Source organism: Petromyzon marinus, chromosome 83 (genome assembly GCF_048934315.1).
Source record: "Petromyzon marinus isolate PM22_M1 ecotype Great Lakes invasive population chromosome 83, UKy_Petmar_22M1.pri1.0, whole genome shotgun sequence".
Taxonomy (NCBI): domain Eukaryota; kingdom Metazoa; phylum Chordata; class Hyperoartia; order Petromyzontiformes; family Petromyzontidae; genus Petromyzon; species Petromyzon marinus.
Window position 1 is genome coordinate 1,072,271 of NC_133748.1, and position 20,124 is coordinate 1,092,394.

A 20,124-nucleotide genomic window follows, 5' to 3' on the forward strand; every position below is an offset into this window, starting at 1 on the left:
ACCTAGTCACTCACCTAGTCACTCACCTAGTCACCTTACTCCAACATGGGCAAGACGGAGGAGTGAGTCACCCGCTCACCTAGTCACCCGCCTAGTCACTCACCTAGTCACTCACCTAGTCACCTTACTCTAACATGGGCAAGACAGAGGAAAAGTGAGTCACCCGCTCACCTAGTCACTCACCTAGTCACTCACCTAGTCACTCACCTAGTCACTCACCTAGTCACTCACTCACCTAGTCACTCACCTAGTCACCTTACTCCAACATGGGCAAGACAGAGGAGTGAGTCACCCGCTCACCTAGTCACTCACCTATTCACTCACCTAGTCACTCACCTAGTCACTCACCTAGTCACTCACCTAGTCACTCACTCACTCACTCACTCACCTAGTCACTCACCCGCTCACCTAGTCACTCACCTAGTCACTCACCTAGTCACTCACTCACCTAGTCACTCACCTAGTCACTCACCTAGTCACTCACCTAGTCACTCACCTAGTCACCTTACTCCAACATGGGCAAGACGGAGGAGTGAGTCACCCGCTCACCTAGTCACTCACCTAGTCACTCACCTAGTCACTCACTCGCTCACCTAGTCACTCACCTAGTCACTCACTCACCTAGTCACTCACTCACCTAGTCACTCACTCACCTAGTCACTCACCTAGTCACTCACCTAGTCACTCACCTAGTCACCCGCCTAGTCACTCACGCACCTAGTCACCCGCTCACCTAGTCACCCGCTCACCTAGTCACTCACCTAGTCACTCACCTAGTCACTCACCTAGTCACTCACTCACCTAGTCACTCACCTAGTCACTCACCTAGTCACTCACCTTGTCACTCACCTAGTCACTCACTCACCTAGTCACTCACTCACCTAGTCACTCACCTAGTCACTCACCTAGTCACCCACCTAGTCACTCACCTAGTCACTCACCTAGTCACTCACCTAGTCACCCGCCTAGTCACTCACTCACCTAGTCACTCACCTAGTCACTCACCTAGTCACCCGCCTAGTCACTCACTCACCTAGTCACTCACCTAGTCACTCACCTAGTCACTCACTCACCTAGTCACCCGCCTAGTCACTCACCTAGTCACCCGCCTAGTCACTCACCTAGTCACCCGCCTAGTCACTCACTCGCTCACCTAGTCACTCACTCACCTAGTCACTCACCTAGTCATTTACCTAGTCACTCACCTAGTCACTCACTCACCTAGTCACTCACTCGCTCACCTAGTCACTCACCTAGTCACTCACTCACCTAGTCACTCACTCACCTAGTCACTCACCTAGTCACTCACCTAGTCACCCGCTCACCTAGTCACTCACCTAGTCACTCGCTCACCTAGTCACTCACTCACCTAGTCACACACTCACCTAGTCACTCACTCACCTAGTCACTCACCTAGTCACTCACCTAGTCACTCACCTAGTCACTCACTCACCTAGTCACTCACTCGCTCACCTAGTCACTCACCTAGTCACTCACTCACCTAGTCACTCACTCACCTAGTCACTCACCTAGTCACTCACCTAGTCACTCACTCACCTAGTCACTCACCTAGTCACTCACTCACCTAGTCACTCACTCACCTAGTCACACACTCACCTAGTCACTCACCTAGTCACCCGCTCTCCTAGTCACCCGCTCACCTAGTCACTCACCTAGTCACTCACCTAGTCACTCACCTAGTCACTCACCTAGTCACTCACCTAGTCACTCACTCACCTAGTCACTCACTCGCTCACCTAGTCACTCACCTAGTCACTCACTCACCTAGTCACTCACTCACCTAGTCACTCACCTAGTCACTCACCTAGTCACCCGCTCACCTAGTCACTCACCTAGTCACTCGCTCACCTAGTCACTCACTCACCTAGTCACACACTCACCTAGTCACTCACTCACCTAGTCACTCACCTAGTCACTCACCTAGTCACTCACCTAGTCACTCACTCACCTAGTCACTCACTCGCTCACCTAGTCACTCACCTAGTCACTCACTCACCTAGTCACTCACTCACCTAGTCACTCACCTAGTCACTCACCTAGTCACTCACTCACCTAGTCACTCACCTAGTCACTCACTCACCTAGTCACTCACTCACCTAGTCACACACTCACCTAGTCACTCACCTAGTCACCCGCTCTCCTAGTCACCCGCTCACCTAGTCACTCACCTAGTCACTCACCTAGTCACTCACCTAGTCACTCACCTAGTCACTCACCTAGTCGCTCACCTAGTCGCTCACCTAGTCACTCACCTAGTCACTCACTCACCTAGTCACTCACCTAGTCGCTCACCTAGTCACCCGCTCACCTAGTCACCCGCTCACCTAGTCACTCACCTAGTCACTCACCTAGTCACTCACCTAGTCGCTCACCTAGTCACTCACCTAGTCACTCACCTAGTCGCTCACCTAGTCACCCGCTCACCTAGTCACCCGCTCACCTAGTCACTCACCTAGTCACTCACCTAGTCACTCACTCACCTAGTCACTCACTCACCTAGTCACTCACCTAGTCACTCACCTAGCCACCCGCTCACCTAGTCACTCACCTAGTCACTCACCTAGTCACTCACTCGCTTACCTAGTCACCCGCTCACCTAGTCACTCGTTCACCTAGTCACTCACCTAGTCACTCACCTAGTCACTCACCTAGTCACTCACCTAGTCACTCACTCGCTCACCTAGTCACCCGCTCACCTAGTCACTCGTTCACCTAGTCACTCACCTAGTCACTCACCTAGTCACTCACTCACCTAGTCACTCACCTAGTCACTCACCCAGTCACCCGCTCACCTAGTCACTCACCTAGTCACTCACTCACCTAGTCACTCACCTAGTCACTCACCTAGTCACTCACTCACCTAGTCACTCACTCGCTCACCTAGTCACCCGCTCACCTAGTCACTCGTTCACCTAGTCACTCACCTAGTCACTCACCTAGTCACTCACCTAGTCGCTCACCTAGTCACCCGCTCACCTAGTCACCCGCTCACTTAGTCACTCACCTAGTCACTCACCTAGTCACTCACCTAGTCGCTCACCTAGTCACTCACCTAGTCACTCACCTAGTCGCTCACCTAGTCACCCGCTCACCTAGTCACCCGCTCACCTAGTCACTCACCTAGTCACTCACCTAGTCACTCACTCACCTAGTCACTCACCTAGTCACTCACCTAGTCACTCACCTAGCCACCCGCTCACCTAGTCACTCACCTAGTCACTCACCTAGTCACTCACCTAGTCACTCACTCGCTCACCTAGTCACCCGCTCACCTAGTCACTCGTTCACCTAGTCACTCACCTAGTCACTCACCTAGTCACTCACCTAGTCACTCACTCGCTCACCTAGTCACCCGCTCACCTAGTCACTCGTTCACCTAGTCACTCACCTAGTCACTCACCTAGTCACTCACTCACCTAGTCACTCACCTAGTCACTCACCTAGTCACCCGCTCACCTAGTCACTCACCTAGTCACTCGCTCACCTAGTCACTCACCTAGTCACTAACCTAGTCACTCACTCACCTAGTCACTCACTCGCTCACCTAGTCACCCGCTCACCTAGTCACTCGTTCACCTAGTCACTCACCTAGTCACTCACCTAGTCACTCACCTAGTCACTCACTCACCTAGTCACTCACTCGCTCACCTAGTCACCCGCTCACCTAGTCACTCGTTCACCTAGTTACTCACCTAGTCACTCACCTAGTCACTCACCTAGTCACTCACCTAGTCACTCACTCACCTAGTCACTCACCTAGTCACTCACCTAGTCACTCACCTAGTCACTCACCTAGTCACTCACTCACCTAGTCACTCACCTAGTCACTCACCTAGTCACTCACCTAGTCACTCACCTAGTCACTCACTCACCTAGTCACTCACCTAGTCACCCGCCTAGTCACTCACCTAGTCACTCACCTAGTCGCTCACCTAGTCACTCACCTAGTCACTCACCTAGTCACTCACCTAGTCACTCACCTAGTCACTCACCTAGTCACTCACCTAGTCACTCACTCACCTAGTCACTCACTCACCTAGTCACTCACCTAGTCACTCACCTAGTCACTCACCTAGTCACTCACCTAGTCACCCGCTCACCTAGTCACTCACCTAGTCACTCACCTAGTCACTCACCTAGTCACTCACCTAGTCACTCACTCGCTCACCTAGTCACTCACCTAGTCACTCACCTAGTCACTCACCTAGTCACTCACTCGCTCACCTAGTCACTCACCTAGTCACTCACCTAGTCACTCACCTAGTCACTCACCTAGTCGCTCACCTAGTCACCCGCTCACCTAGTCACTCACCTAGTCACTCACTCGCTCACCTAGTCACTCACCTAGTCACTCACCTAGTCACTCACCTAGTCACTCACCTAGTCACTCACTCACCTAGTCACTCACCTAGTCACTCACCTAGTCACTCGCCTAGTCACTCACCTAGTCGCTCACCTAGTCACTCACCTAGTCACTCACCTAGTCACTCACCTAGTCACTCACCTAGTCGCTCAGCTGGTCACCCACTCACCTAGTCACTCACCTAGTCACTCACCTAGTCACTCACCTAGTCTCTCACCTAGTTTCTGATGCTGTTGCTGATGATGATGTTGCTGATGATGATGTTGATGATGTTGATGTTTCAGGGTCAGCTTCGCTGGGGACAACTTCGTCCGATTCACAGGAGACACTTCAGAGATAGCTGACGCACAACGTGAGTGGTGGTGGTGGTGATGGTGGTGGTGATGGTGATGATGATGGTGGTGGTGATGGTGGTGGTGGTGGTGATGATGGTGGTGGTGACGGTGATGGTGGTGGTGGTGGCGGTGACGGTGGTGGTGGTGATGGTGATGGTGGTGGTGATGGTGGTGGTGATGGTGACGGTGGTGGTGGTGGTGATGGTGACGGTGGTGGTGGTGGTGATGGTGATGATGATGGTGGTGGTGATGATGGTGATGGTGGTGGTGATGACGGTGGTGGTGAGGGTGGTGGTGGTGACGGTGGTGACGGTGGTGATGGTGGTGATGGTGACGGTGGTGATGGTGGTGGTGACGGTGGTGGTGGTGGTGTTGGTGATGGTGATGGTGGTGATGATGGTGGTGATGGTGGTGATGATGATGGTGGTGGTGATGGTGGTGGTGATGGTGGTGGTGATGGTGGTGGTGGTGATGATGGTGATGGTGGTGATGGTGGTGGTGACGGTGGTGGTGATGGTGATGATGGTGATGGTGGTGATGGTGGTGGTGGTGGTGATGGTGGTGGTGAACGGTGGTGGTGAACGGTGGTGGTGGTGATGGTGGTGGTGATGGTGGTGGTGACGGTGGTGGTGGTGACGGTTGTGGTGGTGGTGATGGTTGTGGTGGTGGTGATGGTTGTGGTGATGGTTGTTGTGGTGATGGTTGTTGTGGTGATGGTGGTGGTGATGGTTGTGGTGGTGATGGTAGTGGTGGTGGTGATGGTGGTGATGGTGGTGATGGTGGTGGTGATGGTTGTGGTGGTGATGGTAGTGGTGGTGGTTGTGGTGATGGTGGTGGTGATGGTGGTAGTGGTGGTGGTGATGGTTGTGGTGGTGATGGTGGTGACGGTGGTGGTGATGGTGGTGACGGTGGTGGTGGTGGTGGTGGTGACGGTGGTGGTGGTGACGGTGGTGGTGGTGGTGGTGACGGTTGTGGTGGTGGTGATGGTTGTGGTGATGGTTGTGGTGATGGTGGTGATGGTGATGGTGGTGATGGTAGTGGTGGTGGTTGTGGTGGTGATGGTGGTGGTGATGGTTGTGGTGGTGATGGTAGTGGTGGTGGTTGTGGTGATGGTGATGGTGGTGATGGTGATGGTGGTGGTGATGGTTGTGGTGGTGGTGACGGTGGTGGTGGTGATGGTGGTGGTTGTGGTGATGGTGGTGGTTGTGGTGATGGTGGTGATGGTGGTGGTGGTGGTGATGGTAGTGGTGGTGGTGATGGTGGTGACGGTGGTTGTGGTGATGGTGGTGATGGTAGTGGTGGTGGTTGTGGTGATGGTGGTGACGGTGGTTGTGGTGATGGTGGTGGTGACGGTGGTGGTGGTGGTGGTGGTGATGGTGGTGGTGATGGTGGTGACGGTGGTGGTGGTGATGGTGGTGATGGTGGTGATGGTGGTGGTGGTGATGGTGGGGGTGGTGATGACGGTGGTGATGGTGGTGATGGTGGTGAGGGTGGTGATGGTGGTGACGGTGGTGATGGTGGTGGTGGTGACAGTGGCGGTGGTGATGGTGGTGACGGTGATGGTGGTGACGGTGATGGTGGTGGTGACGGTGGTGGCAGTGATGGTGGTGGTGGTGGTGACGGTGGTGGTGATGGTGGTGGTGGTGGTGGTGGTGACGGTGGTGATGGTGGTGACGGTGGTGGTGATGGTGGTGGTGGTGGTGGTTATGGTGGTGGTGACGGTGGTGGTGGTGACGGTGGTTGTGGTGACGGTGGTGGTGACGGTGGTGACGGTGGTGGTGATGGTGACGGTGGTGACGGTGGTGATGGTGATGATGGTGATGGTGGTGATGGTGGTGGTGACGGTGGTGGTGATGGTGATGATGGTGATGGTGGTGATGGTGGTGGTGGTGATGGTGGTGATGGTGGTGGTGAACGGTGGTGGTGGTGATGGTGGTGATGGTGGTGGTGATGGTGGTGGTGACGGTGGTGGTGGTAGTGACGGTGGTGACGGTGGTGGTGATGGTGGTGATGGTGGTGGTGGTGATGGTGGTGATGGTGGTGGTGAACGGTGGTGGTGGTGATGGTGGTGATGGTGGTGGTGATGGTGGTGGTGACGGTGGTGGTGGTAGTGACGGTGGTGACGGTGGTGGTGGTGGTGGTGACGGTGGTGTTGGTGACGGTGGTGGTGGTGGTGACGGTGGTGGTGGTGACGGTTGTGGTGGTGGTGATGGTTGTGGTGGTGGTGATGGTTGTGGTGATGGTTGTTGTGGTGATGGTTGTTGTGGTGATGGTGGTGGTGATGGTGGTGATGGTGGTGGTGATGGTTGTGGTGGTGATGGTAGTGGTGGTGGTTGTGGTGGTGATGGTGATGGTTGTGGTGGTGATGGTAGTGGTGGTGGTTGTGGTGATGGTGATGGTGGTGGTGATGGTTGTGGTGGTGACGGTGGTGGTGGTGACGGTGGTGATGGTGATGGTGGTGGTTGTGGTGATGGTGGTGATGGTAGTGGTGGTGGTGATGGTGGTGACGGTGGTTGTGGTGATGGTGGTGATGGTAGTGGTGGTGGTTGTGGTGATGGTGGTGACGGTGGTGACGGTGCTGCTACTACTTCTACTGCTGGTGATGATGATGATACCGTTGATGATGATGATGCTACTGCTGATGATGATGATGCTACCGTTGATGATGCTACTGCTGATGATGATGCTACTGCTGATGATGATACTACTGCTGATGATGCTACTGCTGATGATGATAATGCTACTGCTGATGATGCTCCTGCTGAAGATGATGATGATGATACTACTGCTGATGATGCTGCTACTGCTGATTCTGCTGTTGCTGCTGATGATGATGCTACTGCTGATGATGATTATGATGCTGCTACTGCTGATGATGATGATGCTGCTGCTGATGATGATTATGATGCTACTGCTGCTGATGATGATGCTACTGCTGATGATGATTCTGATGCTACTGCTGAAGATGATGATGATACTACTGCTGATGATGCTGCTACTGCTGATTCTGCTGTTGCTGCTGATGATGATGCTGCTGCTGATGATGATTATGATGCTACTGCTGATGATGATGCTGCTGCTGGTGATGATTATGATGCTACTGCTGATGATGATGCTACTGCTGATGTTTATGATGCTACTGCTGATGCTACTGCTGATGATGATGATGATGCTACTGCTGATGATGATGCTGATCCTACCCTGCGCCTGGCAGTGTTTGCCTGGGAGGCGACGGAGCGTGGCACAGATGTTCACCTGCAGGCCGACCCCACTAAGTTGGAGCTGCTCAGCAAATCGTTCAGCGTGAAGAAGGATACTTACAAGAGCCAGCAACGGCAGTCCATCTTGGAGAAGGTGATCAATCTACTACTACTAGTGTGTGTGTACTAGTACTAGTGTGTGTGTGTACTAGTACTAGTGTGTGTGTACTACTACTACGTGAAGAAGGATACTTACAAGAGCCAGCAATGGTAGTCCATCTTGGAGAAGGTGATCAATCTACTGCTACTACTAGTGTGTGTGTGTACTACTAGTGTGTGTGTGTGTGTACTACTACTACGTGAAGAAGGATACTTACAAGAGCCAGCAATGGCAGTCCATCTTGGAGAAGGTGATCAATCTACTGCTACTAGTGTGTGTGTACTAGTACTAGTGTGTGTGTGTACTACTACTAGTGTGTGTGTACTAGTACTACTAGTGTGTGTGTACTACTACTACGTGAAGAAGGATACTTACAAGAGCCAGCAATGGCAGTCCATCTTGGAGAAGGTGATCAATCTACTACTACTAGTGTGTGTGTGTACTAGTACTAGTGTGTGTGTACCAGTACTACTAGTGTGTGTGTGTGTGTACTAGTACTAGTGTGTGTGTGTGTACTTCTACTACGTGAAGAAGGATACTTACAAGAGCCAGCAACGGCAGTCCATCTTGGAGAAGGTGATCAATCTACTACTACTAGTGTGTGTGTACTAGTACTAGTGTGTGTGTACTACTACTACTAGTGTGTGTGTACTACTACTACGTGAAGAAGGATACTTACAAGAGCCAGCAACGGCAGTCCATCTTGGAGAAGGTGATCAATCTACTACTACTAGTGTGTGTGTACTAGTACTAGTGTGTGTGTGTACTACTACTAGTGTGTGTGTACTACTACTACTAGTGTGTGTGTACTACTACTACTAGTGTGTGTGTACTACTACTACTAGTGTGTGTGTACTAGTACTAGTGTGTGTGTACTAGTACTAGTGTGTGTGTACTACTACTAGTGTGTGTACTACTACTACTAGTGTGTGTGTACTACTACTACTAGTGTGTGTGTACTACTACTACTAGTGTGTGTGTACTACTACTACTAGTGTGTGTGTACTACTACTAGTGTGTGTGTACTACTACTAGTGTGTGTGTACTACTACTAGTGTGTGTGTACTACTAGTGTGTGTGTACTACTAGTGTGTGTGTACTACTACTACTAGTGTGTGTACTACTACTACTAGTGTGTGTGTACTACTACTACTAGTGTGTGTGTACTACTACTAGTGTGTGTGTACTACTACTAGTGTGTGTGTACTACTACTAGTGTGTGTGTGTGTACTACTACTAGTGTGTGTGTGTACTAGTACTAGTGTGTGTACTACTACTACTAGTGTGTGTGTACTACTAGTGTGTGTGTACTAGTACTAGTGTGTGTGTGTGTACTACTACTAGTGTGTGTGTGTACTACTAGTGTGTGTGTACTACTACTAGTGTGTGTGTACTACTACTACTAGTGTGTGTGTACTACTACTACTAGTGTGTGTGTACTACTACTAGTGTGTGTGTACTACTACTAGTGTGTGTGTACTAGTACTAGTGTGTGTGTGTACTACTACTAGTGTGTGTGTGTACTACTACTAGTGTGTGTGTACTACTACTACTAGTGTGTGTGTGTACTACTACTAGTGTGTGTGTACTACTACTACTAGTGTGTGTGTACTAGTACTACTAGTGTGTGTGTACTACTACTAGTGTGTACTACTACTACTAGTGTGTGTGTACTACTACTAGTGTGTGTGTGTGTGTACTAGTACTACTAGTGTGTGTGTGTACTACTAGTGTGTGTGTACTACTACTACTAGTGTGTGTGTACTACTAGTGTGTGTGTACTACTACTACTAGTGTGTGTGTACTACTACTACTAGTGTGTGTGTGTACTACTAGTGTGTGTGTACTACTACTACTAGTGTGTGTGTACTACTACTACTAGTGTGTGTGTACTACTACTACTAGTGTGTGTGTACTACTACTACTAGTGTGTGTGTACTAGTACTAGTGTGTGTGTACTACTACTACTAGTGTGTGTGTACTACTACTAGTGTGTGTACTACTACTACTAGTGTGTGTGTGTACTACTAGTGTGTGTGTACTACTACTACTAGTGTGTGTGTACTACTACTACTAGTGTGTGTGTACTACTACTACTAGTGTGTGTGTACTACTACTACTAGTGTGTGTGTACTAGTACTACTAGTGTGTGTACTACTACTACTAGTGTGTGTGTACTACTACTACTAGTGTGTGTGTACTACTTCTAGTGTGTGTGTACTACTACTACTAGTGTGTGTGTACTACTACTACTAGTGTGTGTGTACTAGTACTACTAATGTGTGTGTACTACTACTAGTGTGTGTGTACTAGTACTACTAGTGTGTGTGTACTACTACTAGTGTGTGTGTACTACTACTACTAGTGTGTGTGTACTAGTACTAGTGTGTGTGTACTAGTACTACTAGTGTGTGTGTGTACTAGTACTAGTGTGTGTGTACTAGTACTACTACTGTGTGTGTGTACTACTACTAGTGTGTGTGTACTACTACTAGTGTGTGTGTGTACTACTACTACTAGTGTGTGTGTGTGTACTACTACTAGTGTGTGTGTACTACTACTAGTGTGTGTGTACTACTACTACTAGTGTGTGTGTACTAGTACTAGTGTGTGTGTACTAGTACTAGTGTGTGTGTACTAGTACTACTAGTGTGTGTGTACTAGTACTAGTGTGTGTGTACTAGTGTGTGTGTACTACTACTAGTGTGTGTGTACTAGTACTAGTGTGTGTGTACTAGTACTAGTGTGTGTGTACTACTACTAGTGTGTGTGTACTAGTACTACTAGTGTGTGTGTACTACTACTACGAGTCTGTACTGTGGCTAACGATGATGCCACTGCTGATGATGAGGAAGTAGACACGGGGGGTAATATTTGTCTGTGTGTGTCTAACTGTGTGTGTGTGTCTCACTGTGTGGTGTGTCTAACTGTGTGTGTGTGTGTCTAACTGTGTGTGTGTGTCTAACTGTGTGTGTGTCTCTGTGTGTGTCTCTGTGTGTGTCTCTGTGTGTCTGTGTGTTTCTGGGTGTGTGGTGTGTCTAACTGTGTGTGTGCGTGTGTCTGTGTGTGTGTGTCTGTGTGTGACTGTGTGTGTGTCTGTGTGTGACTGTGTGTGTGTGTGACTGTGTGTGTGTGTGACTGTGTGTGTGTGTGTGACTGTGTGTGTGTGTGACTGTGTGTGTGTGTGACTGTGTGTGTGTGTGTGACTGTGTGTGTCTGTGTGTGTGTCTCTGTGTGTGTGTCACTGTGTGTGTGTCTAACTGTGTGTGTCTGTGTGTGTGTCTGTGTGTGTGTCTGACTATGTGTGTGTGGTGTGTGTGTCTGTGTGTGTGTGTCTGACTATGTGTGTGTGGTGTGTGTGTCTGTGTGTGTGTGTCTGACTATGTGTGTGTGGTGTGTGTGTCTGTGTGTGTGTGTCTGACTATGTGTGTGTGTGTGGTGTGTCTAACCGTGTGGGTCTGTGTGTGTGTGGTGTGTCTGTGTGTGTGTCTGTGTGTGTGTGGTGTGTCTGTGTGTGTGTCTGTGTGTGTGTGTCTGTGTGTGTGTCTGTGTGTGTGTCTAACTGTGTGCGTGTCTAACTGTGTGTGTCTGTGTGTGTGTCTGTGTGTGTGTGGTGTGTCTGTGTGTGTGTCTGTGTGTGTGTCTCTGTGTGTGGTGTGTCTGTGTGTGTGTGGTGTGTCTCTGTGTGTGTACAACCCCCTACCTCCTCGCGGTGCCGGACGGGCAACTCTGTCGTGGACAGTGCTGTGGGGGGAGTTCCAATTTTGATTGGCTCCTCCCCTCATGGCATATGTGTCCACCACAGGGGCTAAACGGGGGCTCTGGACGGGTGCGAGGGGCTGGTAACCCCTCCACCTTCAATTAATTACCACAAAACCACGAATTAAAGTGAAATATGTAACAACTAAGCTTGTGCCGGAGGCCCCGGGGGGCCAGGCGTCTATGACGTCTCCTGGCCAAACCCCAATTGGCGGAGCCAGGAGATTGAATACCTACCCTCGGGGCTACTCCAGAAACAACGAAAAGCCACTACGGGTGGCCACGTGGAATGTTCGAACGCTCACTGCAGAGGAGAGGCTGCCACTCCTCTGTCGGGAGCTGGACCGGTACCGCCTGGATCTATGCGGCATTCAGGAGGTCCGGTGGACCGGCTCTGGCTCCTGCCACCATGAGGGGTGGACAGTCCTCTACTCGGGGCAGCAGACTGCCAAACAACAGGATGTGGGTCTTCTTTTGAACAAAAGAATGAAGGGGGCGTGGGAGCGTGGCGGTGAGGTGTGGGAAGCTGTAAGCCCCAGGCTACTTTGGGCTCGCCTTCCCATCAACCGGAGGCGAGGAATGGTGGTCGTGGTTACTTATGCCCCCACCGAAGATGAACATCCGTGGAGGGATGCAGGCAAAGCCGATGAGTCAGATGCCTTCTATGACCTCCTGTCACAGGTGCTGGCTAAAGTGGCCCCTCGGGATAGAGTCATCATGTTGGGTGACTTCAATGCCCGAGTTGGTCATGATACTGGCACCTGGTCTGGAGTGATTGGAGGGCATGGGCCAGATCAGCTCAATAACAACGGTAGGAGGCTGCTAGATTTTTGTGCAGCCCATGGGCTTGTAATTACCAACACGCTGTTCCGGCATCGGCGCATCCACACAACATCATGGATGCATGCCGGGTCCAAGCAAGAACATCTGCTGGACTACATAGTGACGGACCAGCGAATGCGAGCCCATGTCCTTGACACCAGGACCTACCGTGGAGCTGATCTGCCCTCTGACCATCGACTAGTCATCTGTAAGATGCGCCTGCCATTCTTCCACTACGGTGGTGGGTGTACACCCAGGACCCCATTCCAACCTAAAGTGGCCTGGTCTCAGTTATCTGATGAAAGTTGCAAGCGAGAATTTCATCATCGCTTGCGGCTGGGATTGGCATCGTCCCCGACTCCTCCTGATGTCGAGGGTAAATGGGCGAGGTTTAGGACTGTGACTCATGCAGCTGCAATGGCTGCTTTGGGTACGCGGTCCAGACCTCCCCAGACACCCTGGATGACAGAGGAGTTGTTCAGGATGGTTGAGAAAAAGCGACAGGCCCACTGTCATCGGCTACAGAATCCCACGTCAGAGAATGAGGAGGCTTACCGCAGCCTTCGCTCGGAGGTTCGGAGAGCCGTGAGGCGCTGCAAGGATGGGTGGTGGTCGCGGGTTGCTGAGGAGATGGAGTCTGCCTCAGTGGCCCGTGATCACAAATCGCTATTTAACTCCATCAAAAAAGTAACCTGCAGCGCCACACCTATTACCATCATTAGGGGAAAAAACGGTGATCCAATTTCCGACCCCCAGGAACAGGTTCGCAGATTTGCTGAGCATTTCTGTGAGGTCCTGGGGGAGGGAAAATCCCTCAGCCAGGAAAACATCGTGGCACAAAGTGAGGATGACCCTGCTGAGGCTGCGGTGCCTCAAATATTGGATGAAGTCACCCCCTGTGAGTGGCTGGCTGAGGTGCCATCTGCTAAGGAAGTATTGAAGGCGATCCGGAGTCTGAGACCAGGAAAGGCAGCGGGCAGAGATGATCTCCCAAGCGAAATGCTGAGGGAGGGTGGCGTTTGTGCACAGACTGCCCTATATGACATCATAACAACAGTCTGGACCACTGGACGGGTTCCGCAGGATTGGAAGGATGCCCTGGTGGTCTCCCTTTTTAAGAAGGGGGACCGCACAGACTGTAACAACTACAGGGGCATCTCACTCCTCAGTGTGCCGGGAAAGGTCCTGGCAAGGATTATTCAGCATCGCCTTGCCAGGCACGCTGAGGAAAGGCTTGCGGAGCCCCAATGCGGTTTCAGGAAAGGGCGGTCCTGCACAGATGCCATATTTTCTGTCCGTCTGCTACAGCAGAGGTGTAGGGAATTCCAACAAGACCTACATCTCTGCTTTATTGACCTGGTCAAGGCCTATGATACCATCAGTAGGCCTGGGCTCTGGGTCGTTCTTCGTGCTTTTGGAGTACCTGACCCTCTGCTCACGATCATTAAGGACCTTCATGATGGTGAGCGGGCCCGGGTAAAACTACGTGGCCGGGAGTCAGAGCCATTCCCTGTACACCTTGGGGTGCGACAGGGATGTCCTCTGGCTCCCACATTATTTCACATCTGTTTTGACCACGTAGTTCGTGAAGCCTTCAATAGCTGTACCGGGGGAATCTCCATATGGTACAGATATAATGGGAGGCTAATCGATGCCCGGGTGCGGTCAAGGGATGGCTCCCTATTGCTCAACCACGTTATGTATGCTGATGACTTGGTAATAGCTGCTCAGTCAGAGGAGGAGTTGGAGACGCTGCTGCTGAGACTGGAGCGTGCCACTAAGAGGTGGGGCCTTACCATCAGCCCCACCAAAACTAAGCACCTGCCTGGGTATTTTGTACCATCGGACACTCCACCCCCACAACTCCCAATCGGTGATGGGGCAGTTGTGGAGAGAGTGGAGAGTTTCCCATACCTGGGCAGTGTGCTTATGACTGGCTCCAGTTTAACAGCAGAGGTCTCACTCCGAATCAGTCGAGCGGCAATATCTTTTCATCGGTTGCGTAACGCTGTGTGGAAGCTACCTGGTCTGTCACTCCGCACTAAGCTTCAGGTCTTCTCGGCCACGGTCATTCCCTCCCTTCTCTACGCTTGCGAAACGTGGACCCCCCTAATGGAACATCTTCGCCGGTTAGAAACATTTAGGCTGACCTGCCTACGATCCATCCTGGGTTTAACCAGACTGGATTGTGTGAGGAGCTCACAAATCCTTGAAAGATCTGGGCAGGGTCCCATCGGTGAGCTCCTCCGGCAGGCAAGGCTGCGATGGCTGGGTCATGTAGCCCGCATGCCCAGCCACCGCATGCCGAAACAGCTTTTGTTTGGCCGGATTGAGGGGGCTAAGCGGGCGCGGCACGGGCTAGAGAAGAGATGGAGTGATGTGGTACAGGAGGACGTGGAGCTGACTGGACTTGCCGATGACTGGTACCAGCGGTGTCAAGATCGGCCTCTGTGGAGGAGGCTCGTGAAGGATGCTACTGGGCAGTTGGAGGCAGTCGCCCTCCAACAACAACGGAGGGCGGAGGAGCGACGCTCACAACAGCGAGCGGAGCGCCGGGTGGCTAAAGCACAGCAGGTTGGCACAGTAGGGGGCACAGGTGGTGCATCAGCCAGTCATCTCAGTCAGTCGACCCGTGGCACCTGGGTCTGCCCCGTGACCTCCTGCCAGCGGGCGTTCGACACTTCACGTGGCCTCAGGGTGCACATAGCCTGGCACAAGCGTCGTGGTGACGTCACCGCCACTTAGTGGCGAATGGCGGTTGTTGTTGTTGTTGTGTATAACTGTGTGCGTGTCTAACTGTGTGTGTGTGTGTGTCTGTATGTGTGTGGTGTGTCTAACTGTGACTGTGTGTCTAACTGTGTGTGTCTAACTGTGTGTGTGTGTGTGGTGTGTCTAACTGTGTGTGTGTGGTGTGTCTAACTGTGTCTAACTGTGTGTGTCTGTGTGTGTCTAACTGTGTGTCTGTGTGTGTCTAACTGTGTGGTGTGTCTAACTGTTTGTGTGTCTAACTGTAACTGTGTGTGTGTGCAGTACGGGGGAGTGGAGCACCTGGAGGGTCTGCCCCGTGAGCTGCTTCTGGCCCAGACGGAGGAGTACGTTGAGTTCTGTGACTGTGTGTGACTGTGTGTGTCTGTGTGTGTGTCTGTGTGTCTGTGTGTGTGTGTGTCTGTGTGTGTGTGACTGTGTGACTGTGTGTGTGCAGTACGGGGGAGTGGAGCACCTGGACGGTCTGCCCCGTGAGCTGCTTCTGGCCCAGACGGAGGAGTACGTTGAGTTCTGTGACTGTGTGTGTGTGACTGTGTGTGTGTGTCTGTGTGTGTCTGTGTGTCTGTGTGTGTGTGTCTGTGTGTGACTGTGTGACTGTGTGTGTGTGCAGTACGGGGGAGTGGAGCACCTGGAGGGTCTGCCCCGTGAGCTGCTTCTGGCCCAGACGGAGGAGTACGTTGAGTTCTGTGACTGTGTGTGTGACTGTGTGTGTGTGTCTGTGTGTCTGTGTGTGTGTCTGTGTGTGACTGTGTGACTGTGTGTGTGCAGTACGGGGGAGTGGAGCACCTGGAGGGTCTGCCCCGTGAGCTGCTTCTGGCCCAGACGGAGGAGTACGTTGAGTTCTCTCGCCACGGCAGTGTGCTCAGGGGCCAGCAGAGAGCCGTGGCTCGTAGCAAGTACGAGGAGGACTGCCTCACCAACAACCACACGGTGAGGAGCACTCACTCACTCACTCACTCGCTCACCCACTCGCTCACTCACTCACTCATCCACTCACTCACTCACTCACTCGCTCGCTCACCCGCTCACTCGCTCACTCGCTCGCTCGCTCACCCGCTCACTCGCTCACTCGCTCACTCGCTCACCCGCTCACTCGCTCACTCGCTCACTCGCTCACTCGCTCACCCGCTCACTCGCTCGCTCGCTCACCCGCTCACTCGCTCACTCGCTCACTCGCTCACCCGCTCACTCGCTCACTCGCTCACTCGCTCACTCGCTCACTCGCTCACACACTCACTCGCTCACTCACTCACTCACTCGCTCACTCGCTCACTCGCTCACACACTCACTTACTCACTCACCCGCTCACTCGCTCACCCGCTCACTCACCCGTTCACTCACTCGCTCACTCACCCGCTCATTCGCCCGCTCGCTCACCCGCTCACTCGCTCGCTCACCCACTCACTCACTCATTCACTCACTCACACACTCACCCACCCACTCACCCACCCACTCACTCACCCACTCACCCACTCACTCACTCACTCATCCACTCACTCACTCATCCACTTACTCACTCATCCACTCACTCACTCATCCACTCACCCACTCACCCGTTCACTCACTCACTCACCCGCTCACCCACCCACTCACTCACTCACTCATCCACTCACTCACTCACTCACCCACTCACTCACCCACTCACCCACTCACCCACTCACCCACTCAGTCACTCGCTCACCCGCACACTCACTCACTCACTCGCTCACTCGCTCACCCGCTCACTCACTCGCTCACTCACTCACTCACTCACTCGCTCACTCGCTCACTCGCTCACCCGCTCACTCACTCGCTCACTCGCTCACTCGCTCACTCGCTCACACACTCACTTACTCACTCACCCGCTCACTCGCTCACCCGCTCACTCACCCGTTCACTCACTCGCTCACTCACCCGCTCATTCGCCCGCTCGCTCACCCGCTCACTCGCTCGCTCACCCACTCACTCACTCATTCACTCACTCACACACTCACCCACCCACTCACCCACCCACTCACTCACCCACTCACCCACTCACTCACTCACTCATCCACTCACTCACTCATCCACTTACTCACTCATCCACTCACTCACTCATCCACTCACCCACTCACCCGTTCACTCACTCACTCACCCGCTCACCCACCCACTCACTCACTCACTCATCCACTCACTCACTCACTCACCCACTCACTCACCCACTCACCCACTCACCCACTCAGTCACTCGCTCACCCGCACACTCACTCACCCACTCACTCACCCACTCACCCACTCACTCACTCACTCACCCACTCACTCACTCACCCACTCACCCACTCACCCACTCAGTCACTCACTCGCACACTCACTCACCCACTCACTCACCCACTCACTCACTCACTCGCTCACTCACCCACTCACCCGTTCACTCACTCACACACTCACCCGCTCACTCACCCGCTCACTCGCTCACTCACCCGCTCACTCACCCACTCACTCACTCACACACTCACACACTCACTCACCCACTCACCCGTTCACTCACTCACTCACTCACCCGCTCACTCGCTCACTCACTCACTCACCCGCTCACTCAGTCACTCACTCACACACTCACTCATCCACTCACTCACCCGCTCACTCAGTCACTCACTCACACACTCACTCATCCACTCACTCACTCGCTCACTCGCTCACACACTCACTCACTCACCCACTCACTCACCCGCCCGCTCATTGATGGTGATGATACTGCTGCTGATGATGATGTGGCTGATGACGCTGCTGCTGATGCTGCTGATGCTGCTGCTGATGATGCTGATGATGCTGCCGATGATGCTGATGATGATGCCGATGATGCTGCTGCTGCTGATGATGATGATGCTGCTGCTGATGATGATGATGCTGCTGCTGCTGATGCTGCTGATGATGATGATGCTGCTGATGATGATGCTGATGATGATGATGCTGCCGCTGCTGATGATGATGATGATGCTGCTGCTGCGGATGATGCTGATGATGATGCTGCTGCTGATGATGATGATGCTGCTGCTGCTGATGATGGTGATGATGGTGATGATTATGCTGCTGATGATGATACTGATGCTGCTGCTGATGATGCTGATGATGATGATGATGCTGATGATGATGCTGCTGCCACTCGTTGGTGAAGCTGCTGATGATGATGCTGATGTTGATGATGCTGCTGCTGATGATTATGCTGATGATGCTGCTGATGATGCTGCTGATGATGTTGATGATGATGCTGATGATGCTGATGATGCTGCTGCTGATGATGATGATGATGCTGATGATGTTGTAGGAGGTGTGGGGCTCCTACTGGCGAGCTGGACAGTGGGGCTACCACTGCTGATGATGATGATGCTGCTGCTGCTGCTGATGATGATGATGATGATGCTGATGATGATGCTGATGATGATGCTGATGATGCTGATGATGATGCTGATGATGCTGATGATGATGCTGATGATGATGATGATGCTGATGATGATGATGATGATGCTGATGATGCTGATGATGTTGTAGGAAGTGTGGGGATCCTACTGGCGAGCTGGACAGTGGGGCTACCACTGCTGATGATGATGATGCTGATGATGATGATGCTGCTGATGATGATGCTGCTGATGATGATGATGCTGCTGATGATGATGATGCTGATGATGATGTTGTAGGAAGTGTGGGGCTCCTACTGGCGAGCTGGACAGTGGGGCTACCACTGCTGATGATGATGATGATGCTGATGATGCTGATGATGCTGATGATGATGATGCTGATGATGTTGTAGGAAGTGTGGGGCTCCTACTGGCGAGCTGGACAGTGGGGCTACCACTGCTGATGATGCTGATGATGCTGATGATGATGCTGATGATGATGATGCTGCTGATGATGATGTTGATGATGATGATGCTGATGATGTTGTAGGAAGTGTGGGGATCCTACTGGCGAGCTGGACAGTGGGGCTACCACTGCTGATGATGATGATGATGCTGATGATGCTGCTGATGATGATGTTGATGATGATGATGCTGCTGATGATGATGATGCTGATGATGATGCTGATGATGATGCTGATGATGATGATGTTGTAGGAAGTGTGGGGATCCTACTGGCGAGCTGGACAGTGGGGCTACCACTGCTGATGATGATGATGATGCTGATGATGTTGTAGGAAGTATGGGGATCCTACTGGCGAGCTGGACAGTGGGGCTACCACTGCTGATGATGATGATGATGCTGATGATGCTGATGATGTTGTAGGAAGTGTGGGGATCCTACTGGCGAGCTGGACAGTGGGGCTACCACTGCTGATGATGATGCTGATGATGATGATGCTGATGATGATGATGCTGATGATGTTGTAGGAAGTGTGGGGATCCTACTGGCGAGCTGGACAGTGGGGCTACCACTGCTGATGATGATGATGCTGATGATGATGATGCTGATGATGATGATGCTGATGATGATGCTGATGATGTTGTAGGAAGTGTGGGGATCCTACTGGCGAGCTGGACAGTGGGGCTACCACTGCTGATGATGCTGATGATGATGCTGATGATGTTGTAGGAAGTATGGGGATCCTACTGGCGAGCTGGACAGTGGGGCTACCACTGCTGATGATGATGATGCTGATGATGATGATGCTGATGATGTTGTAGGAAGTGTGGGGATCCTACTGGCGAGCTGGACAGTGGGGCTACCACTGCTGATGATGATGATG

The 20,124-nt window shown here is 52.2% G+C and overlaps 1 protein-coding gene across 3 annotated transcripts in view; it reads left to right on the forward strand.

Annotated features, from left to right (window-relative positions):
* SLU7 (spliceosome associated SLU7) overlaps positions 1-20,124 on the forward strand; it is a 73,777-nt gene that overhangs the window by 34,337 nt on the left and 19,316 nt on the right. For all 3 annotated transcript variants that reach the window (XM_076057652.1, XM_076057653.1, XM_076057654.1), the window contains 3 exons: positions 4,669-4,736; positions 7,934-8,073; positions 16,195-16,356. In XM_076057652.1, the coding sequence (XP_075913767.1) occupies positions 4,669-4,736; positions 7,934-8,073; positions 16,195-16,356 (370 nt within the window). The remainder of the gene's footprint in view (positions 1-4,668; positions 4,737-7,933; positions 8,074-16,194; positions 16,357-20,124) is intronic.